General features: G+C 35.5%; 3 protein-coding genes across 5 annotated transcripts; 2 read left to right on the top strand and 1 right to left on the bottom strand.

Annotated features, from left to right (window-relative positions):
- The first annotated feature begins 1,044 nt into the window (after window positions 1–1,044).
- Window positions 1,045–7,648, top strand: LOC141820512 (3-phosphoinositide-dependent protein kinase 2-like). Its single transcript, XM_074707833.1, has 12 exons — window positions 1,045–1,156; window positions 1,260–1,599; window positions 2,263–2,443; window positions 2,562–2,614; window positions 2,694–2,795; window positions 2,866–2,971; window positions 3,048–3,126; window positions 5,026–5,191; window positions 6,274–6,411; window positions 6,506–6,675; window positions 6,959–7,181; window positions 7,264–7,648. The coding sequence occupies exons 2-12, from the start codon at window positions 1,423–1,425 to the stop codon at window positions 7,345–7,347; spliced, it is 1,479 nt and encodes a 492-aa protein (XP_074563934.1). The 5' UTR covers window positions 1,045–1,156; window positions 1,260–1,422; the 3' UTR covers window positions 7,348–7,648.
- Window positions 7,649–10,290: 2,642 nt separating this feature from the next.
- LOC141820509 (ethylene-responsive transcription factor RAP2-6-like) lies at window positions 10,291–11,009 on the top strand. The gene is made up of 2 exons (XM_074707831.1): window positions 10,291–10,534; window positions 10,612–11,009. The coding sequence occupies exons 1-2, from the start codon at window positions 10,291–10,293 to the stop codon at window positions 10,965–10,967; spliced, it is 600 nt and encodes a 199-aa protein (XP_074563932.1). The 3' UTR covers window positions 10,968–11,009.
- A 202-nt stretch (window positions 11,010–11,211) lies between these two features.
- On the bottom strand, window positions 11,212–17,599 carry LOC141820508 (polypyrimidine tract-binding protein homolog 3-like). Of its 3 annotated transcripts, none has more exons than XM_074707828.1 (15): window positions 17,464–17,599; window positions 17,157–17,239; window positions 17,000–17,071; window positions 16,820–16,896; window positions 15,581–15,665; window positions 13,586–13,718; window positions 13,297–13,361; window positions 13,170–13,219; window positions 13,037–13,078; window positions 12,627–12,678; window positions 12,436–12,493; window positions 12,344–12,357; window positions 12,100–12,207; window positions 11,871–12,014; window positions 11,212–11,799 (listed from the first exon to the last, which is right to left on the bottom strand). In XM_074707828.1, the coding sequence occupies exons 2-15, from the start codon at window positions 17,211–17,213 to the stop codon at window positions 11,410–11,412; spliced, it is 1,347 nt and encodes a 448-aa protein (XP_074563929.1). In that variant the 5' UTR covers window positions 17,214–17,239; window positions 17,464–17,599; the 3' UTR covers window positions 11,212–11,409. The 3 variants fall into 3 exon arrangements, with proteins under 3 accessions (XP_074563929.1, XP_074563931.1, XP_074563930.1); XM_074707830.1 differs by having other exon boundaries at window positions 12,436–12,490; XM_074707829.1 differs by having other exon boundaries at window positions 17,468–17,591.
- Window positions 17,600–17,882: the final 283 nt, after the last annotated feature.

The raw sequence follows: 17,882 nt of genomic DNA, 5'->3' as shown, positions 1-17,882 counted from the left end.
ATCTGTATATGGTTATATTATACTGGCCAAAAGATATAAAAATATTTTATTATACTATTCAATCGTATATAATTATTCAATTACTCTAGAGTATTATTATCTACTATTTAAATCTTAAATCCATTAGACATGTTATATGTTTAGACATGTTATATGTTATATATTGTAATAATTATGATTTTATAATTATTATAATACATTTTTAATTTATTCAATGTTGGTAGAAATTTATATTATAACAATTATAATTTTATAGTTATTACAATATTAATTTTTGTTAACATTGTAGTAGTTATGAAATTGTAATTGGTGCAACGTGAATTCTTAGTTACGATTTCTTAATTATTATTCGTAATTGTTACATTATATTTGAGAAGATAATAATATTTAAAAATACGGGAGGATAGAAGATTAAATAATAGAATGGGTGAGATGTTTTTTGATTAAAAAAATTAAAATGTCCTACTTTTATTTTTAAAAATTTTTTTATTTTTATTAAAAGGTACATCGTCCTACTTTTATATCTTTTAATTCTAAAAATTATTTTTTATTTTAATTCTAGCATAGTAATTTTAGTTAAAAATATTATAAATAGTTTTGGTTAAACTATTTAATATTATACTTTTTATTATAAAAATATCTTTATTTTAGTTTAGCATAATAATTTTGGCTAAAAATACTATAATCAATTTTTTTGGTTAAATGATTTGACATTATAATAATTTTAATTAAAATTTGATGAGTTAAAACAATTTTAACTAAATTGGAACAACTTTAATAAAAGGTATTTTAATGTAATAACATTTCATAAATAATACAACAATTTTATTCTATATTAAAAAAATCACTATAATTTTACTAAAATAAAATTAGCAATATTCTTTTAATATTTTTAGGAGTAAATTATCCTTTTAATATTTTTAAGCGTAAATTTAGTAAAAAGAAATCTTAATTTATTAATATTATAATAAATAAAAGGATAATAATAATAATAATATACGACAAAACAAATATTTCCCATCATCGTTTCCTCCTCTCGCCGTGTTCTAACTCGAATCACTCTTTCGCCCAATTCCCCAGCTCTCTTCCTTCCTCAAATCCCTGTTTTTAGCAAACAGAGATCAAAAATTGCAATCTCTGGACAAACTGAACAAAGGTCGAGATTTTTTTACTAGCAATCTCCTCGGGGACGTCTAGAGATTCGGTTTAAGGCTGCGGCCGTAGCAGGCGAAAACCTCACTTTTTTGCCCTTTGTTCAGCGGCGGAGTCGACAAAGGTGGTCTAAGAAATGATTCGCAGGTCCTCGTTGACCGCCTCCCGCCCTCGGCGGCCGTAACGAGCCCTGCGTCGCTCGCCCCGAGAGGAAAGGATGCAGATCGGTGGGTAGATAGTGGAGGCGGCTTTGTGGTGGTGTTGAAGAGAATGGATATGGAGAGGGACTTCGAGATGAAGCTTCAGTTGCAGCAGCCAGATCTTGGAGGGGCTGGGAGCAAGGCGGTGCAAAGGACCAATAGCATTACCTTCAGGGCGCCGCAAGAACAGTTCACAGTCAATGACTTCGAGCTGGGGAAGCTCCTGGGCACCGGATCCTACTCAAAGGTAAGGTCTTTTACTCTTTCTTCTTTCATTAGTTATTTCCCCCCATTAGTCTTGTGCTGTTAGATCTGCCCCCATTTCTTTCTTTTCTAACATCATTTCATTAGCTCTTGGAGTAATATCACACTTTAACTTATTCTCTCCATATATTTTCTCTTTTATACCTTATGAGCAAATAGTTAAAACATAATCTATCTCTCATTCAGATTTCATTAAAGATTTTTCCCATCTCCATAAACATTAGATTCGTGTTCTATCTTAATTTTAGGAGTTAAGGTAGCTAAGGATGAAGATGTTGTTTTAAAGCACCGATTAAGCCTACTTCAGTATTAGATATTCAAAGTTCTCATCCACCGTGTCAATATTTGTGAGACTTTTTATTTTGTGCATAACAAGTTGATATTCATGCTCCAGTATGAAGGGGATTTAGGATATGTATTTGGTATTCCGTTTACTGCGCCAATGTTATTCTTTGGGTCTGCCAATGGTCCTATATACATTTAAGCTACATAATAGGATAATGTTCGATTTTAATTTTTTCAGTCTTCACTATGGAGTTATATCTGGAAGGGCATTGCCTTAATTTTTATGCCTTTACTTATTATTATTTTTATTCGGTAACAGCGGTCAAGGTGGTTATATTGATGGCTTATTCTTCGACCACAGGTAGTCAGAGCAAAGAAAAAGGATACAGGAAATATTTATGCTTTAAAAATTATGGACAAGAAGTTCATTGCAAAAGAAAATAAAGTATCTTATGTAAAGATGGAGCGTATAGTTCTAGATCAGTTAGATCATCCTGGGATAATCAGGCTGTGTTTTACATTCCAAGATGCTTACTCTCTATGTAAGTATATATTTCTCATAGAAGCTATTTAGATTTCACTGAGACCTGTTTTTTTTTTTTATTTGTGTATTTCTTGAAAGTTGGTTGATAAGATTTTTGACATTGTGTTACTTTGAAGACATGGCACTTGAGTGTTGTGAAGGTGGAGAGTTATTTGATCAAATAACAAGGGTAATTCTGAGTGACTGCATTTTTCTCTCATTATGTTGTTATGCTTTCATTTCATAATATTTCATTGGGACGACTGCAGAGAGGCCGTTTAACTGAGAATGAGGCTCACTTTTATGCTGCTGAAGTCATTGATGCTTTGGAATATATTCATAGCATGGGATTAATTCATCGGGATATCAAGGTAAGTAACAGATGTGAATCTACCTTGGTTCTGTTTTGAAAAATTGCTTTTCTGTATTCATTTGTTGCAGCCAGAGAACTTATTACTGACATCTGACGGGCACATTAAAATTGCTGACTTTGGTAGTGTGAAGCCAACCAGAGAGAGTCAGATTACTGTTCTTCCAAATTCAGCAAGTATGATTAAGTTGCGAGCATGATATTCTCTCTCAAAGAAAAACCATAAAATTTAATCTTCACAATCATATTTTAGATGAAAAGGCTTGTACTTTTGTTGGAACGGCTGCATATATCCCTCCAGAGGTTCTTAATTCTTCTCCTGCAACTTTTGGGTAAGGAGAATTATTTTCTAACTAAAAAAATGGTCATATTAAATCTTAGCAAAATGGATAAAGTTTTTAACTACCTATTGTGTCTCCATCCATGTGCCTCAGAACCATTTACTAAACATTAACTAAAGTTCTTAGTTGATGTCTTCTGAATGGTCATGCATTCATGTATGCATAACATATACATGTGGAAAAATATAAGCAACTTAATTGTGTATCAGGCATTAAACAAATACTGCAATATATAAATTGTCTCATCTAGAATATATTTTGTTTTTCTTATCTTTAACTGAACATTTCAATTTGCCCATGCTTTTCCTGTGTTAGCAAATTGTTCTCTAGACTTTACTCTTATCAGCTAAACAGTCTGTAGGCTGTTAAGTTGTCATACAAAGAATTTTGCAACTGATCAGAGCTACAGTTTAGTCTTGTTAATAAATATCATATAAGACATCTATCTCAAGGAGAATTAGTGTGAAGGTTGATAGGCTAATATTAGCAAGGAAAGAGTAATTTCTGTATATTGAACTAACATGACCTGAGCTTCCAATATGTTCCCTATCAATCCAGCAATAAGCATGGTGTGGAACACATTTTAGCATTTTGTGAAGTAGATAAATAATCATAAGAAACAGGTCTGAGAAGAGGCATTCATCTAGTCTTAGACTCTGCTCTAAATCCATACTCTAGGTTGGCAATTGAGTTACCACATTTATCAGTAGATAGATGCTTCTCAACAGATGATGCCAACTTCGACTACACCCTGCATAATGCTAGAGTTAGTAATAGGTACAGTATCATAGAGAGTAATGGAATCAAGTTTGAGTGCGATGCAAAATCGACTTGTACAGTAGTAGTGGTGGAGATTTTGGTCTACTGTCATAAGTCTATGAATCCATCTAAACTTCAAGAAGGCCAATTGATATCTACCAACAAAGTATTATTAGAGGAAGGGAAAAAATGATTTACCCATACAAGCTTAATGAATTTATTATATTGGCCTAAAGTCTGGTACATGCTGCTCCAGTGATTCTGAAGATAAGGGCAACATGAGATTGGTTTACCCTTTCTGGTTGATATGCCATTAATAAAATATTGGAAGCAGAAATAGATTTTGTTTTGAAAGATGGGCTACATTTGCTTATAAAACTCATATTCTATTAGGTACAAATTGAATTTCTGGTTTCTTGCTTTTGGTCAACTATTTGGTCAGATATTTTAAGGTCTTCTTTTTTCAATCATTAGGTTTAATAGTAGATCCATAATCCATACGAACTGTAACACTATGAATATTAGTAAAATTTGTAACATTGTAAAAATAAAGATAAATACCTGATCTTATGTGTGTCATCAGGACCCACTCTTTCTGATATGCATATTTATCCAACCACCACCATCAAGATCAGTTTTTCTAATATGCATATTTATCTAAATGCTGATTTATATAGGCCTTGTTCTGACAACCACAGATTGCTGTGACTGTAAGAAAGATGGTTGTAGTTCTGGAAATATAGTCTTTTCCCTTTTGGTATTTTCAATATCCATGGATTTTCTGTGTGTGATATTGGAGATGCTTTAAAGGCCTCAGTGACAAAATTCTGAATTAAAGAAAAAGCAACTTCTCGAAGGGACTGCTTCATGTTAATCTTCATTACAAACATACTATGTTAGAATATCTAGCCAAGCAATAGCATCCATATGTAACTTCTCTGAAGGCTGAACACAACAATTTGTAGAAGTCCTAGTGTGGTAATCATTTATTGGAAGCATGTTATTTAGAAATTTGAAAGTGATTGTGAATTATCTGCTCTAAAGGAGAAATTATGCCAAGATAACTTATAATGCTAATTTTTTACACAAATTTTGTTGCAATATTCTCTGATTTATGTTAACTTCTACCAGAAATGATCTTTGGGCCCTTGGATGCACCATATATCAGATGCTTTCTGGTTCATCTCCCTTTAAAGATGCTAGTGAATGGCTTATTTTCCAAAGAATTATAGCAAGAGACCTTAAATTTCCAGAGTACTTTTCACATGAAGCAAGAGACCTCATTGATAAATTATTGGTAAGCAACATTAAATCTACAGGAATTCCTTCATGCCACTATCAATCATTATCCTTTTCTGCACTTTTATGGCGGTATTAATTCATTTCCCTTTTAGTTTCTTGTGGTATCTAAACTAGTTTTGGTAATCAATAAACAAAATTTTGTTTTTGTGTCATGGGATGAATATGGACTAGAATGTGGAATGATATTTGTGCTATGGTTGGAACATGGCAAGGGCATAGGCTGGGTGGCTTAAAATAAAAACATTATTAAAGAATAAATAGCCACAAACAAGGTTAAGATTGAGCTTTAGGCCACTGGATTAGTCTGCAGTAAGTAGCATGGCATGAGAATCCATATTTGATTATATCCAAGTTTCTCTTACAGGTTTGGTTAGTTAACTAATTCCCTACATGATGCTCATGAAACAGGATTTCACCCAATCAATAAACAAATTTTGTGTCAATCTATCCATTTCAGAGATGTTCAGTCTTAATGAATCTTTGACAAATCGTGGTGTAGGTTAACAAGTTTCATAATTATGAAATATGATCTCTTTGTACAATCTTGGTGATTGATCTATGAGCTAGATAAGTAGTATATTCAAACAAAAAAATATAAAAAATAATATTCAAAATAAGACAATTTTATCAAATAATGCGAAAATATTACATGAAGGAGAAGCTTGGCGCAACGGTAAAGTTGTTGCCGTGTGATCTTGAGGTCACGGGTTCGAGTCTCGAAACAACCTCTTGGTTGCAATGCAAGGGCTTGCGAGTCTATCCCGCATTGAAAACATCCTTTAACGCGAAATATTACTTTATCACTTGCACGATATCCATAAAATGCTTCTCACTTTCTTGTATCTTCTATTGCTACTATGATGTGTGCGCTAATTCTTTTGATGAATGTTACCAGATGCTACTCTAAACTTGCTTAATATGGTTAGTAAATTCTGCATTTCCATTTTAAAGAGGTTTTGCAAAATTGCACTAGCTCTTTTTTTCAGTTTCAGAAATTTCTAGTGATTGCTGCTGTTTGCAGACACCTGAATTGCAAGTCGTTCTATTGTTTCTACCCGTATGGCTCCCTTGTTGCAGGATACAGATCCAAGCAAAAGACTAGGCGCTGGGCCTGATGGTTATGCTTCTCTGAAGAAGCATTCTTTTTTCAAAGGAATTGATTGGAAGAATCTATGGAAGACACCACCACCACCAAGACTAGCTCCAATTCAGGATGTAACAACCTACTCCACCATTTGTTATTTTTCTATGAATACTTCAACTTCTTGTCAAGCATCACATACTCAGTTAGCTAATTGTTTTACTTCAGGTCAGTGTGGACTACAATACTCAAGATAATCCATGGAATCTTACGCACGTTGGAGGTGATACCACTTACCATCATAACATACCAGATACAAATGCTTGTCCCGCATCATCTTCTGAAGCGCAGTCTCATGTTTCTTCACTAGCTTCAATTGACTCCTTTGATTCAAGATGGTATCAAATTCTAATCTCAAGCTCATGACATCACTAATCAGTCATATATCAATATCTAGAAATTTATTCAGCAAATAACAGTTATGTAGTGTTTTTTTTTTGTTTTGAAGTGATTTTTAGGTTAATTCTCTTTGGCTGATTTAAAATTCTGAAATTTTTGAAAACATTCAGCTTAATGCACTTTATGCGCTGTTAATTCCTCAGTTCTCATTCAGTCACTCTTTGTGCCATTTAGAAAGATTCATGAGTTCATTACTGATGTATTCTAAATTGTGGATGTCAGGCGAGAGTTTCTGGAGGCCGGTGAGGCTATTGTCATGATTTCAAAGCTGAAGAAAATTCAAAAGTTCAGTAACAAGAAAGTGCAATTCATCCTTACCGACAAACCTAGGTTGCTCTTCGTCGACCCCTCAAAAATGACAGCTAAAATAAGCATAATTTGGTCTGACAAGCCCAGTGAACTCAATGTCCAAGTGGCAAATTCCTCCCATTTCAAGATATGCACAGTACGATTCTCCATCCAGTATTTTCGAGAAACTGTTCACATATACCATCCCATTCCTGATTCTAATTTGACATTGGTTTCAGCCGAGAAAAGTGATTTCTTTCGAGGATCCGAAAGAGCGGGCATGGCAATGGAAGACGGCAATCGAAGGACTTCAACATCGATGAATTTTCTGACCGCTGTAAACTCGTCAAAACACACTGCTGTTCGCATTGTGGATTGGCTTGAGAAGGCCCAGACCACACCCATTCAGTTCTGCTGCAGAGCTCACCATTGCAGCTCCTTTAAAATGTTGTTTCCAGAGCAGCAACAAATGAAGAAGTATCCTTACGTCTCAAAATTTTTGTATTTGAAGGACGAGACTGAATTAGAGATGCCCGACTCTTCAGGCATGATGTCGATTAATTTTGTACCAGAAATCATTGTTTTATACTATTCTGCTAATTTTGTATCAAAAATTTCACTTCATGCTCACAACTTACCTTCTTTTCAAAAGGGGTCCTTGAGCTTCCAAATCATCACCATCTTTTAGAACATTGACCATTGAATTTGTGCCGGTGTCATTGATTTGTTAGGTAAAGTAATGATATTCTGAGTAAGGTTTTGCTTAAGGTAGAATCTCCATTTTATAGAAGTAGAAGGTTATGAGCCGAGATAAAGATGAGCCTCTACTCACTATTTACTTGTAAAAAGTTCAGCAGTAATGAGCTTCCTTTCGATTTTGCAGAGCATAAATGGACGAAAGCTGGAGCATTCCCATTGATTTTGCTTGAATTGAAGTTGAGCAACTAGATGGCGACACAAAGAAGAACAGGAGAACAAGGTTATTTTCTTTTTTCTTCTCTTTGTTAGGTAAATAGACTCTAAAAAGGTAGAGCAGACAGAGTTTAAAAGTTACTTACAAGGAGATAAATGGTACAATCCAGAACAAAAGTGTTCCTTTTAAGATGATGCTTTTCTCTTGTATCAACTTTATGAAAATGTGGTAGAAGGAATTGCTTATCTTTCTCCTCCTCATCAAATCCAAAGTTCATCAAAAGTTAGGCATCTTTGAAACTTGTGCTTTGCAGGAACTTCTATACGGAGCTTGCACTTTGTTGACCATCCAGTAACATTGATTCATTCCATCCATCACTATTACTTTGGTGTGTAAATTTCAAATAAGATGAATACTTTGATGGTCAACTTTATAACTTAATGTTCACAAAGAATGGTAAGAATGCAATCAATTAATTTTTTAAAAAAAAATTAACAACTTTGTTCCGGCATTGCAGGAGAAGAAAGGTTCCTTTTGTCTTCTTTTCTCTTTTTCCTATTGTTCTAGAAAAGTGGGTCGCTTTCCAATTGAAAACGTGTGGGATTTGAGATTCAACAACTACATTTTTTTTTAATGCTAGAAACACTCATCCCTTGTCTAAAGAGCACATACATGTGTTACTTGCCCTTCTAGTTTGGGATGATGTAATGTAATGTAATAAAAGTTTAATTTTCACATAGAGTATCTTATATTCGAAACATTCATGATATTATTGAGCCGTCCATTAAGATTCATCTGTACTTTTTAAATTTATCTTGATGATCAATAAAAATTTTTTATAAAATTGAATTAGTCACTTTCAAAATAAATCAATTCGAAAAGTTAAATATTTAAATTAAAAAATAAATATTATTTGTGTGTGAATACATACATCCATTTTGAAATTAATAATTGTGGACTGATCGAAGAAAACAAATTATAATAAGTCATTTTCAGAATCAATCAATTAGTTGAATATTTAAATTATAATATATATATATATATATATATATATATATATATATATATATATATATATATATATATATATTATTGGTGATGTGTGAACACATCCATTTTAGGAAGGCGATGGGTTTTGACCAGGTGTTACAAGGAAAACATGGGGAAATTTGATATATAATAATTTATGGGGGGCCTATTGTTAATTGGGAGAATGAGCCTAATTTAGCCATTAATCATTGACTGATGGAAACAAGTTCTTCTGCTTCTTGGGAGGAGAGAAACTCGAGGAAGGAAGAAAGAATAAACTAGAGATGGAAAGAAACATGAAATTATGGAAAGACTTTTTTTTTAATGACATTTTGGTCTGCCGATGAATAAAATTAACTAGGATAGCGCAAGAGAGATATATCTTTTGTTCTCACCATCTTGTTATCTCTCGAAGTAAATCATTTTTTTTTTCTTCACGATATGATGCAATAGTAAAATACTCGTAATAAGAATGAAAAGAATATTTTAAAGATTAATTTTTAAATATATATATATATTTTTTGTCCCATCATAAATTTAAGCTTTTCTCCTTCTTAACGTCGTCAGATCCCGAGCTACAGCTCAGGTAGGAGTTAACGTGGCTCTCTCTCATAAAGGAGAGGGCTATCTATCTCCATGAGGATTATAAAAAAATTAATAAATCATAATTTTTTATATCTATTTCTAAATTTTTAATCTAAATTCTGAGTTAGTCGGATCGGTTGTAATAGCTACGATTTTATAACTATTATATATATTATAGTAATTATGATTTCATAGCTAATACGATATATATTTAATATATTTAAAAATATTCATAGCTATAATATGGATTCAATTTTTTTTATTAATCATTCATATTATAATAATTATTAAATCGTAACTGTTATGATTATTATAATAACTATAAAATTATAATTATTATAATATAAATTTGATATGCTTATTTAATATGATATTTATATTGTAACAATTATAAAATCATAATTATTATAATATCTATAATATTTAAGATTTTATAATAATAGAAATAATAATGGAGGATACTGAGTAATTATACATAATTGATAGTGAAATGTATTTTTTTGATAAAAAATTAATTGAAGAGAAAAAAACAAAGTCATTTTTGTCCGAGAATAAATAAGAAGATCCGAGGGTCGTTGCTCGTGCATAATTGATAATTTGAACACGTTAAAAAAAGACTGCCATGTTGCCAAAAATGTCAACCTGATCCATTTCGATTGCTTGCTTTATATCTACGTGAAATTCACACCAAAAAGAGAAACCACCGCAAATCTACTTCGTGACGTCGGCGACCGGGGGAATGGCCCAGAAAGCGGCGGTCCTGATGACACAGGAGATGTTGGTGTCGGAGAACTCGGCCGTGGTGACGACGCTGGCCCGCGTCATCGCCGGCGAGCGCAGGCCTCTGCCGGTGTGCCTGTGTGAGTTTTCTTCTTCGCTGTCTTGGGACGGTGGCGGTGGTGGCGACGGCGGGAGCGGGATGAAGAGGGAGAGGGTGGCGGCGCCGCCTCGTGAGAGGGCGACGGGATCGCACACCGTTGCAGGTGATTCGATTGAGTTATGGTTTTTTGGTTTGATCCTTCCTCTGCTCGACTTCAGTCCGCTGATCAAACAACTGCAGAGACGGAGCAACAGCATCCGCCGCCGCCGACGACGACGACGACGAGGAGCAGGAAGTTCCGCGGCGTCCGGCAGCGGCCGTGGGGAAAGTGGGCGGCGGAGATCCGCGACCCGCGCAAGGCGGCGCGCGTGTGGCTCGGCACCTTCGAGACGGCGGAGGAAGCGGCGCGCGCCTACGACCGGGCCGCCCTCCGCTTTCGCGGCAGCCGCGCCAAGCTCAACTTCCCCGAGCGAGCCGTCCTCCGCCGCCACTCCTCTCCGCCGCCGGCTCCGGAGGTCCCCGGGGACTACTCGAGCCTGTTGCAGGAGACGCCGCCGCCATTGGATCAGTTCACCTACTTGAATTCTGATACTTAGGCTGCGCTTCCGAAGACTTCGTCACGTGCGGCGGCGGCGGCGGCGGCGGTGGAATGGCTGGGACGTAGAATCATAAAGTTGTAGAATAATCTTTATGCTCCAACTTCCCTTCCATGGAAGTAAACACAACGTCAATGACCCATCGCAGCTTCGCTATCCTGACACAGCTCCAAAGCAAACCTTTCCAACAGAACAATAAAATCTGGCCACCGAAATCACAAAAAAATAAAAATAAAAATAAAAATAAAAAATCAAAGAAAACTTTGGGATACATCGATCGATCTTGATCTTGATCTTTCACATTACAAGACCCTAATTTCGACTGAGGAAACAGATTAAGATCGTGCAGCGTTAATCATCCGCCATGAATCAACTGCATGAAAGCCAAAATCACATCAAACGAAGAAGCAATGCCTGTCCCTCTTGAACCAAATGGAAGCTGCTAAATACTCTGGAGTTGCGAGAAGGAAATCCGGATGACCGACCGCGCAATCGAGCTCGCGTGCTTACACACGAGGGCCTCAGTGGCCTGCACCTCGTCCTCGAACAGAACTAGCGCCTGCTTCTTCCCGTTCACCTCGAAAAGTTTGGTGTTCACCACCGTGCCGTGTTCCTCCAGGTGCGCGAGGATGTCCTCCTCGGTGATGTCTTGCGGAAGGGACGACAAATGGATCATCTTCGTCGGGGAACAACAATATTTGTAGTTTTTGACTGCATTATTGTTGAAGCGGTTAAGGCTCGAGCTGGCGTATTCGTGGGTGTCAGACGCCGGCGTGATGCTCGGATACTTGGAGAAGTTCAACTCCAACCTCTTCCCGAACAATACCGATCCCTACGATTAGAACAAACTTCATGAAACAAGGTAAAATACACTCGTGCACATATAAACTACAATGATCTAACCTTCAAAAAATGTACAGCTAATTCTGCCTGGAAACCATCCTCCATCTGAACAAGAGCATGGTCCGGTTTGTTGCGTAGTAGTTTTATTCTTACAATATTGCCGTATATCGAGAACAAATTGAAAAGCTTATCTTCATCAATTTTCTGCATTAGATAGAATCATCGATCAAGAAAGAAGTATACCATGAATCATTCTTGGAAGAGAATGCCGACTAAAAGACTAACTTACATCGGGATCTAAATTAGTTACTAAGATTGTAGACCTGTCATTAGTGCCAGTAACTCCGGCCGGCAATCCTCCGCCAAATGCAGCTGCAATCGCTGCAGCATTACCCATCTAATGAAACAAAATGTTAGCATTGCAATCGAATAATTTCGATGGAAAGTAGATATAACTCAATCAAGCATCCATAGATTTGTTAACCGCGATGAAATAGGACAAAACCTGTATGGGCAAATACCGTCGAACTCACCTGACCAAATGCAGCTGAAAGAAGGGGAAAATGTTAGTCGGTAAACAAAAAGGAACTTCACAGGAACAAGACAAGGTTGTAAAAATACAAACCTCTGCCGCCAGATGATTGAAGAGCATAGAGACTTCCAGCATCACCATAACCATGCTGCTGCACATCGATCGGTAAGCAGAAGAGAAAACAATGTGATCAAAACATATTACCTATTAGAAAAGTATCCATTACCTAGTATCCTACAGCTACCGAAATAGTCAGGTGTATTAAGATAGGAAAGACAACTCACTTGTGAAGATCTACCTCTCTGTTCGGTGGGCAAAGATGGATTTGTGAAATCTCTGAATAAGGGCAAAGGTAGATCTTGGTAAATTATTCAAAAAAAGAGATTATAAATAACCATGTTTGTGAGAATCAGAAATAATTCTATATTCAGAACATAGTGGACAAGAATAGGAGTGCAATAAAGGTGATATAAACCATTGAAAGTTTGAATAGCTAACAATCTTTTGCCAGAATCTCACATCCGGAATGTCTAAAGATGATATCTTGGCCACAAAGAAACACTGATCTAAATTAAAATATATTAAGTCACTCAGATGAGAAAGTAAGCTTATATAGTAGTCCATGTTGCAGTATTCTCATGCAACCTTAACCCAAACAACGCACCAGTGCTTCGTATACGTTATAAGTGCATACCTGGACCTGTCATTGTTGTAATTTACTTGCAACTCATTGAGACTGGATTAGAACATCAAAGAGCAAACATGTAAGACATTAGAAAAGCAGAATAACAAAACCAAGAGAGTAGAACATTCCGACAGAAGCTAACTTGGAAAACTGTATATCTAGCTGACAGCAACCATCATATATATTGCGTCCCTACAGAAATAACAAAACCATATGAATTCAGCTCATAAGACATCTAAACATATTAGAATTTATAAAATCATATTTACTTGTAGAGAACTTCTTGCTTGCACTGCACTCTGTTGTGAGTCAAACTGGATAAGGGCCTGGAAACCTACAAAAAATGATATGCGACTCATGTTTCTAAAACATATGCCCATGATATAAATGTTATAACTCCAAGTTTGCTTCGCCAACATAAATGAAAAGCTATTCATTCTGCAAATGGCATAAATGAGCAAGGAATTAAAGCAAAAACAGTATTATATATGCCTAAAGATGTCAATGCGTATTAAAATCCCAAAGAGAAAATCAGCAAGGGAACTTATAGATGCTGACCAGCTGACTTCTGGAACGTCACAATTTTCTCCACATATCCACATGGAGAAAAAACTTGATGCAGCACTTCTACTGTGATAGGATAAAGCATGTGATGAATTGTAACTAAGAGAATTCGGTTGGGGGGTGAATCCTGAACATTCAACAACAATTCATCAACACAGTAGAGCAGTGAAAGAAAGAAGTAGACAGAAGAAAAGTTATGTAGTCCAGGACAGATATTAATGCAAACCATATTCGACTATCGAAGTATAACAGGCAAGTGAAAAAACCGAAATTTCAATAAATATTATACAAATGATATCTTTCTTGACTACATTTTTCTCAGTTCACAAAATCAAATCCTGTGCAAGTGTATCACTTTTTTTCTCAATTCTTCTGAATAAAAGATGACAAAAATACTTGCTCCAATGAAAATAAAGGATTTGAAGAAAATGATAAATTTGAATTCTATCAAGTAAGAACCCAATTGAATGTGCTTGAAATTTCAAGAACCACGGCCCTACTCGAATAGTACATTTTTTATACTTGTTTAACGTACATCATTATAGTAATTTTGCTACCATGTTTTCACTGAGTGTAAATGATCCAACAAGTAAAAGCAGGTTTGTTGTTGGCTTATATAAGCTGCTAATAGTGGAGCTCTAGTACTAAAAAGTAAAATAACTTCTAATATCTGACAATTCAGAATCAATTCCAATAAATAGAAGAGACTAAATCAGGAAAAATAAAGGAAAAGAAGGATCCTCTCAACAAAACTGATCATTGCTCCAGATGATAATTTAGAAGAATCGGAGGTTATCTAGCAACCAAAAATTAAAGAAAACTACAAGACCCCAATTAAGGACTTTACAAGGATCAACTATTAGTAAATGTATACCTGCTTGGCTAGCAAGTTTAGGTCTTCTAGAAAGCAAGTTGATAGACATGTAGTTGGATCTTTAAAGAACTTCATTAAAAGTTCTATTCCAATTTACTTGAGTCTCCAGCCAAAAACAAATGGCTAGATTACGATAGTCAGGAAAGAGAAGAGATAATATTAAGGGCAGAAGAGAGAATTAAATGCATAGCTATATTTAGTGCTTATATCCGATGTATCACCCTGGCTTCTCAGCAAGTACATATCCTTTTTCAGAGTTAGATTGATGAACTGATATGGAAAAAGTGATATCACCGTTAACTCTAGATTGTGAAGTAATGCAATCCTATCTGCTGGTTAGATGGCAAAACAGTACTTCCTAACCAGTTGGTTGACAATAACTATGATCTGTCAAACAGATTCATTCAATCTAATCTATTATAAAAGAAGGCATCATTTATGTACAGCGTCTAACAAACTCCCAGAACATCTATGATACAGAGAAGCTCACTTCCAGGTGATAGAAAATATATCTTGGAACAAATTTTAGATAGTAAGGATATGTCAAAAGATGACTAACAGAAGTTACAGATAGCAAGGTTGATTCAATTAGAATTGAAGATGTAAAGGAAAGGAAACCAAAGACAAACTCTAATTTATATACAAATAATATTGCAATCCAAATAGCCAGACCTTGTATAGTTAAGACTCACTGCTTATTATTGAAAAGTTTGCTTAGTGTGACAAATAATGGGAATTACCCCAATTTGTTATAAGGATAAAGTGATGTAAACACAGTTTTGAACTCAAAATGATATGTATATAATGCATAGCATTGCTGATAGTTGCCATCCTTCAAATGGCTATATATCAAAGACAAATTCAGGTACACTATATGTTCAATGAATTAAAAAAAATGAAGCAACAGATTTGGATTATTATTATTATTATTTTGAATTTTCACACACAAATTTCACATGTTCAACATGCTAATTCACAACATTCTACAAAAAAAAAAGATAACACTACACTCGAGATGATTGACATTGTAAGCCAATATAACAATTTACAACATGAGATATCATGTCACAACAACTGTCTCAAAATAGTTAAAGACAATTTAGCTGATTACAAACCTGATCGCCTTTCCGCCCTTGAGAGTTTTGATCAGCTGTTGTAAGTTCTTGATGTGAAGAAAATTGTATATATACATTTCGTCCCCTGTAAATAGACAATCAATGTACAATTAACTCCTCACAATGCCATATAATAGCACAAAACTGAAAACATATAAGAGACTTTATTATAGCAAGAAACATGAACGATTATTTCCGTTAGTTGCTACATTAGAAATATGAAGGAAAAACATAATTGAATAGGAGCAAACTGTTCAAATGATATTGAAAGCTAAGATAAGTTTTTTTTTTCTTTAGAAGAAGCTATGATGTACAAGTGAGCCAACAAGGATTAAGATTTTTATAATTCATGCTGAATCCATAAAGGAAAACTTCTTATAACAATAAGATCCAAGATAAATTGTCAGGGCAACAGCCCACAAAGTAACAGATTTCAAAATGCTTGAGCCAATTGTAGTGGCGATTTGTATAATTGACTTGAAGCCTTTGTTTATCGTGAGGTTAAACAATAGATATTCTTCCTTCCCATTTCCACCAAGTTTCTGGATGAAAGTAGTTGAGAGATGTAAACAGATTTCAAATGATGAGACTATTGAAAGGATACGATGCATGATAAATCCATGTCTCATATAGCAAATGCAGAGATTCACATACCAATAGATAATCTCAAAATTCCTCATAAAGAAAGTATGTGGGATGTCAGGAGAATACTAGGCATCAGAAGTCCTGCAACTCCTTAACATAGATTTTAGGTAGGTTGTGGGTATGAACCTTTTGCTGGCATGTAATTTTTCTTAGTTCTCAGGAAAAGACTCTCTCTTTGACATTATAGAGATCACTGGAGAAGCATAACTACATGAGACACCTCTCAATTGAACTAATTTTGACTGTGTTACGCTTTGGTATTTCATCTTATTTTCAATCATTTAATTTATTTTTATGTATAACAAAACCTGGTCCAATTTATATTGCTTGATACAAGTTTCTAACAACTTCCATTATTTTGTGTCTTCGCAATTGGTAATTCCAAAATCTCCTCACGCTATATTTAGATCATTTAACCTTGCATCAAGATAAATCTCATTTACTGGACCAATACCTTGCACTGATACCTCATGATGTTAAACAAAAATGTAAACTTGGACCATGCACTGGTTTTTTTTCAGTTATAATCATGCACATCACAAATGAGATCAAAGCACAAATAAAATAGTTAAAAGAGGGTATCCTGGATCTAACCTGACGCTTGGTTGGACATTCGTGTAGTACTGAATAACATTAATTGCAGAAGTTAAATCATGCATCTGAAGAAGTGCCTATAATAGAAGCGAAACAAGTAAATGGTCGTTGAAAACTAGAGACCCAATTTGAAAGCAGAGTAGGTACGTTGGCCTATAATAGAAGCGAAACAAAGTGAACCTGGTTTTTGGCTCGTAACATCACAAGCTTGGTGACAACCCCAAAAGGCTGCACCAACTGAAGAAGATCGTTCTGCGTAAAGTACGAGACTTGGATTTAGCTCTGGTAAAGAAAAAAAATTGCATATAATGGAAGAAAGCAAATCAAAGAAAATTACTTCAGATATCTCGTGGCCAACATTACGGACGTGAATGACTTTGGAGGGCTCCGTCATTGTCCACTTGTCCCTCTAGATCAATCCTGAAAGCGAAAGAAGCTCAAAGACTCGGCCTTTTAATCAGGCAGGAAGCAGAAAAGGGAAAGAAATCCTAATCCTCCAATCCCCACGAAATAGAAACACAGCCGGAATCCAAATAATTCCGAAAGGAGCAAGATTTAACTCCACCGAAGGCAGGGGATAACGATATAAACAAAATCTAACACAAACACATCAAAGGAGTAAAAAAAAAGGAGCAAATGCGGACCTACACCGAGGTAACTTTAGAGATCTCAAATCGAGCTGATGGAATGGAGTCGAAAGGGCATCACGCAAATTCGGAACCTTGTCGAGCCATATAAATCGAGGGATTTCAGCGCTTGCAGGTGGAAAAGAAGCGACGGAAGCGGCAGTCGTAAGCCCTAAATGGACCAAATCAGCAAGTGGAGTGCACCTGCGGGACATGGAGAAGCAATCCCTCGTTTCCCAATCTAGACCGTCCAGTTGGTGGGGCCCTCGCAAACGTCAATTTCAACCGTCTGATGAAAAGGTATTATTGGAACTGACCTCCAACTCAATAAACAAAATGCAAAATAAAAAAAAAGGAAAAAAAAACATTTTATTCCATAAGAAATTCTCTCGACCTTCAAATTTCTAGGTTTGCAATTCGCCCCTCATATTTTAATT

Source organism: Curcuma longa, unplaced genomic scaffold (assembly GCF_044706935.1).
Source record: "Curcuma longa cultivar G26 ecotype Majalengka, Jawa Barat unplaced genomic scaffold, ITB_CL_G26_1.1 utg509_np1212_2302976_RagTag, whole genome shotgun sequence".
Classification (NCBI taxonomy): Eukaryota; Viridiplantae; Streptophyta; class Magnoliopsida; order Zingiberales; family Zingiberaceae; genus Curcuma; species Curcuma longa.
This window is presented reverse-complemented; position numbering and strand designations above follow the sequence as displayed.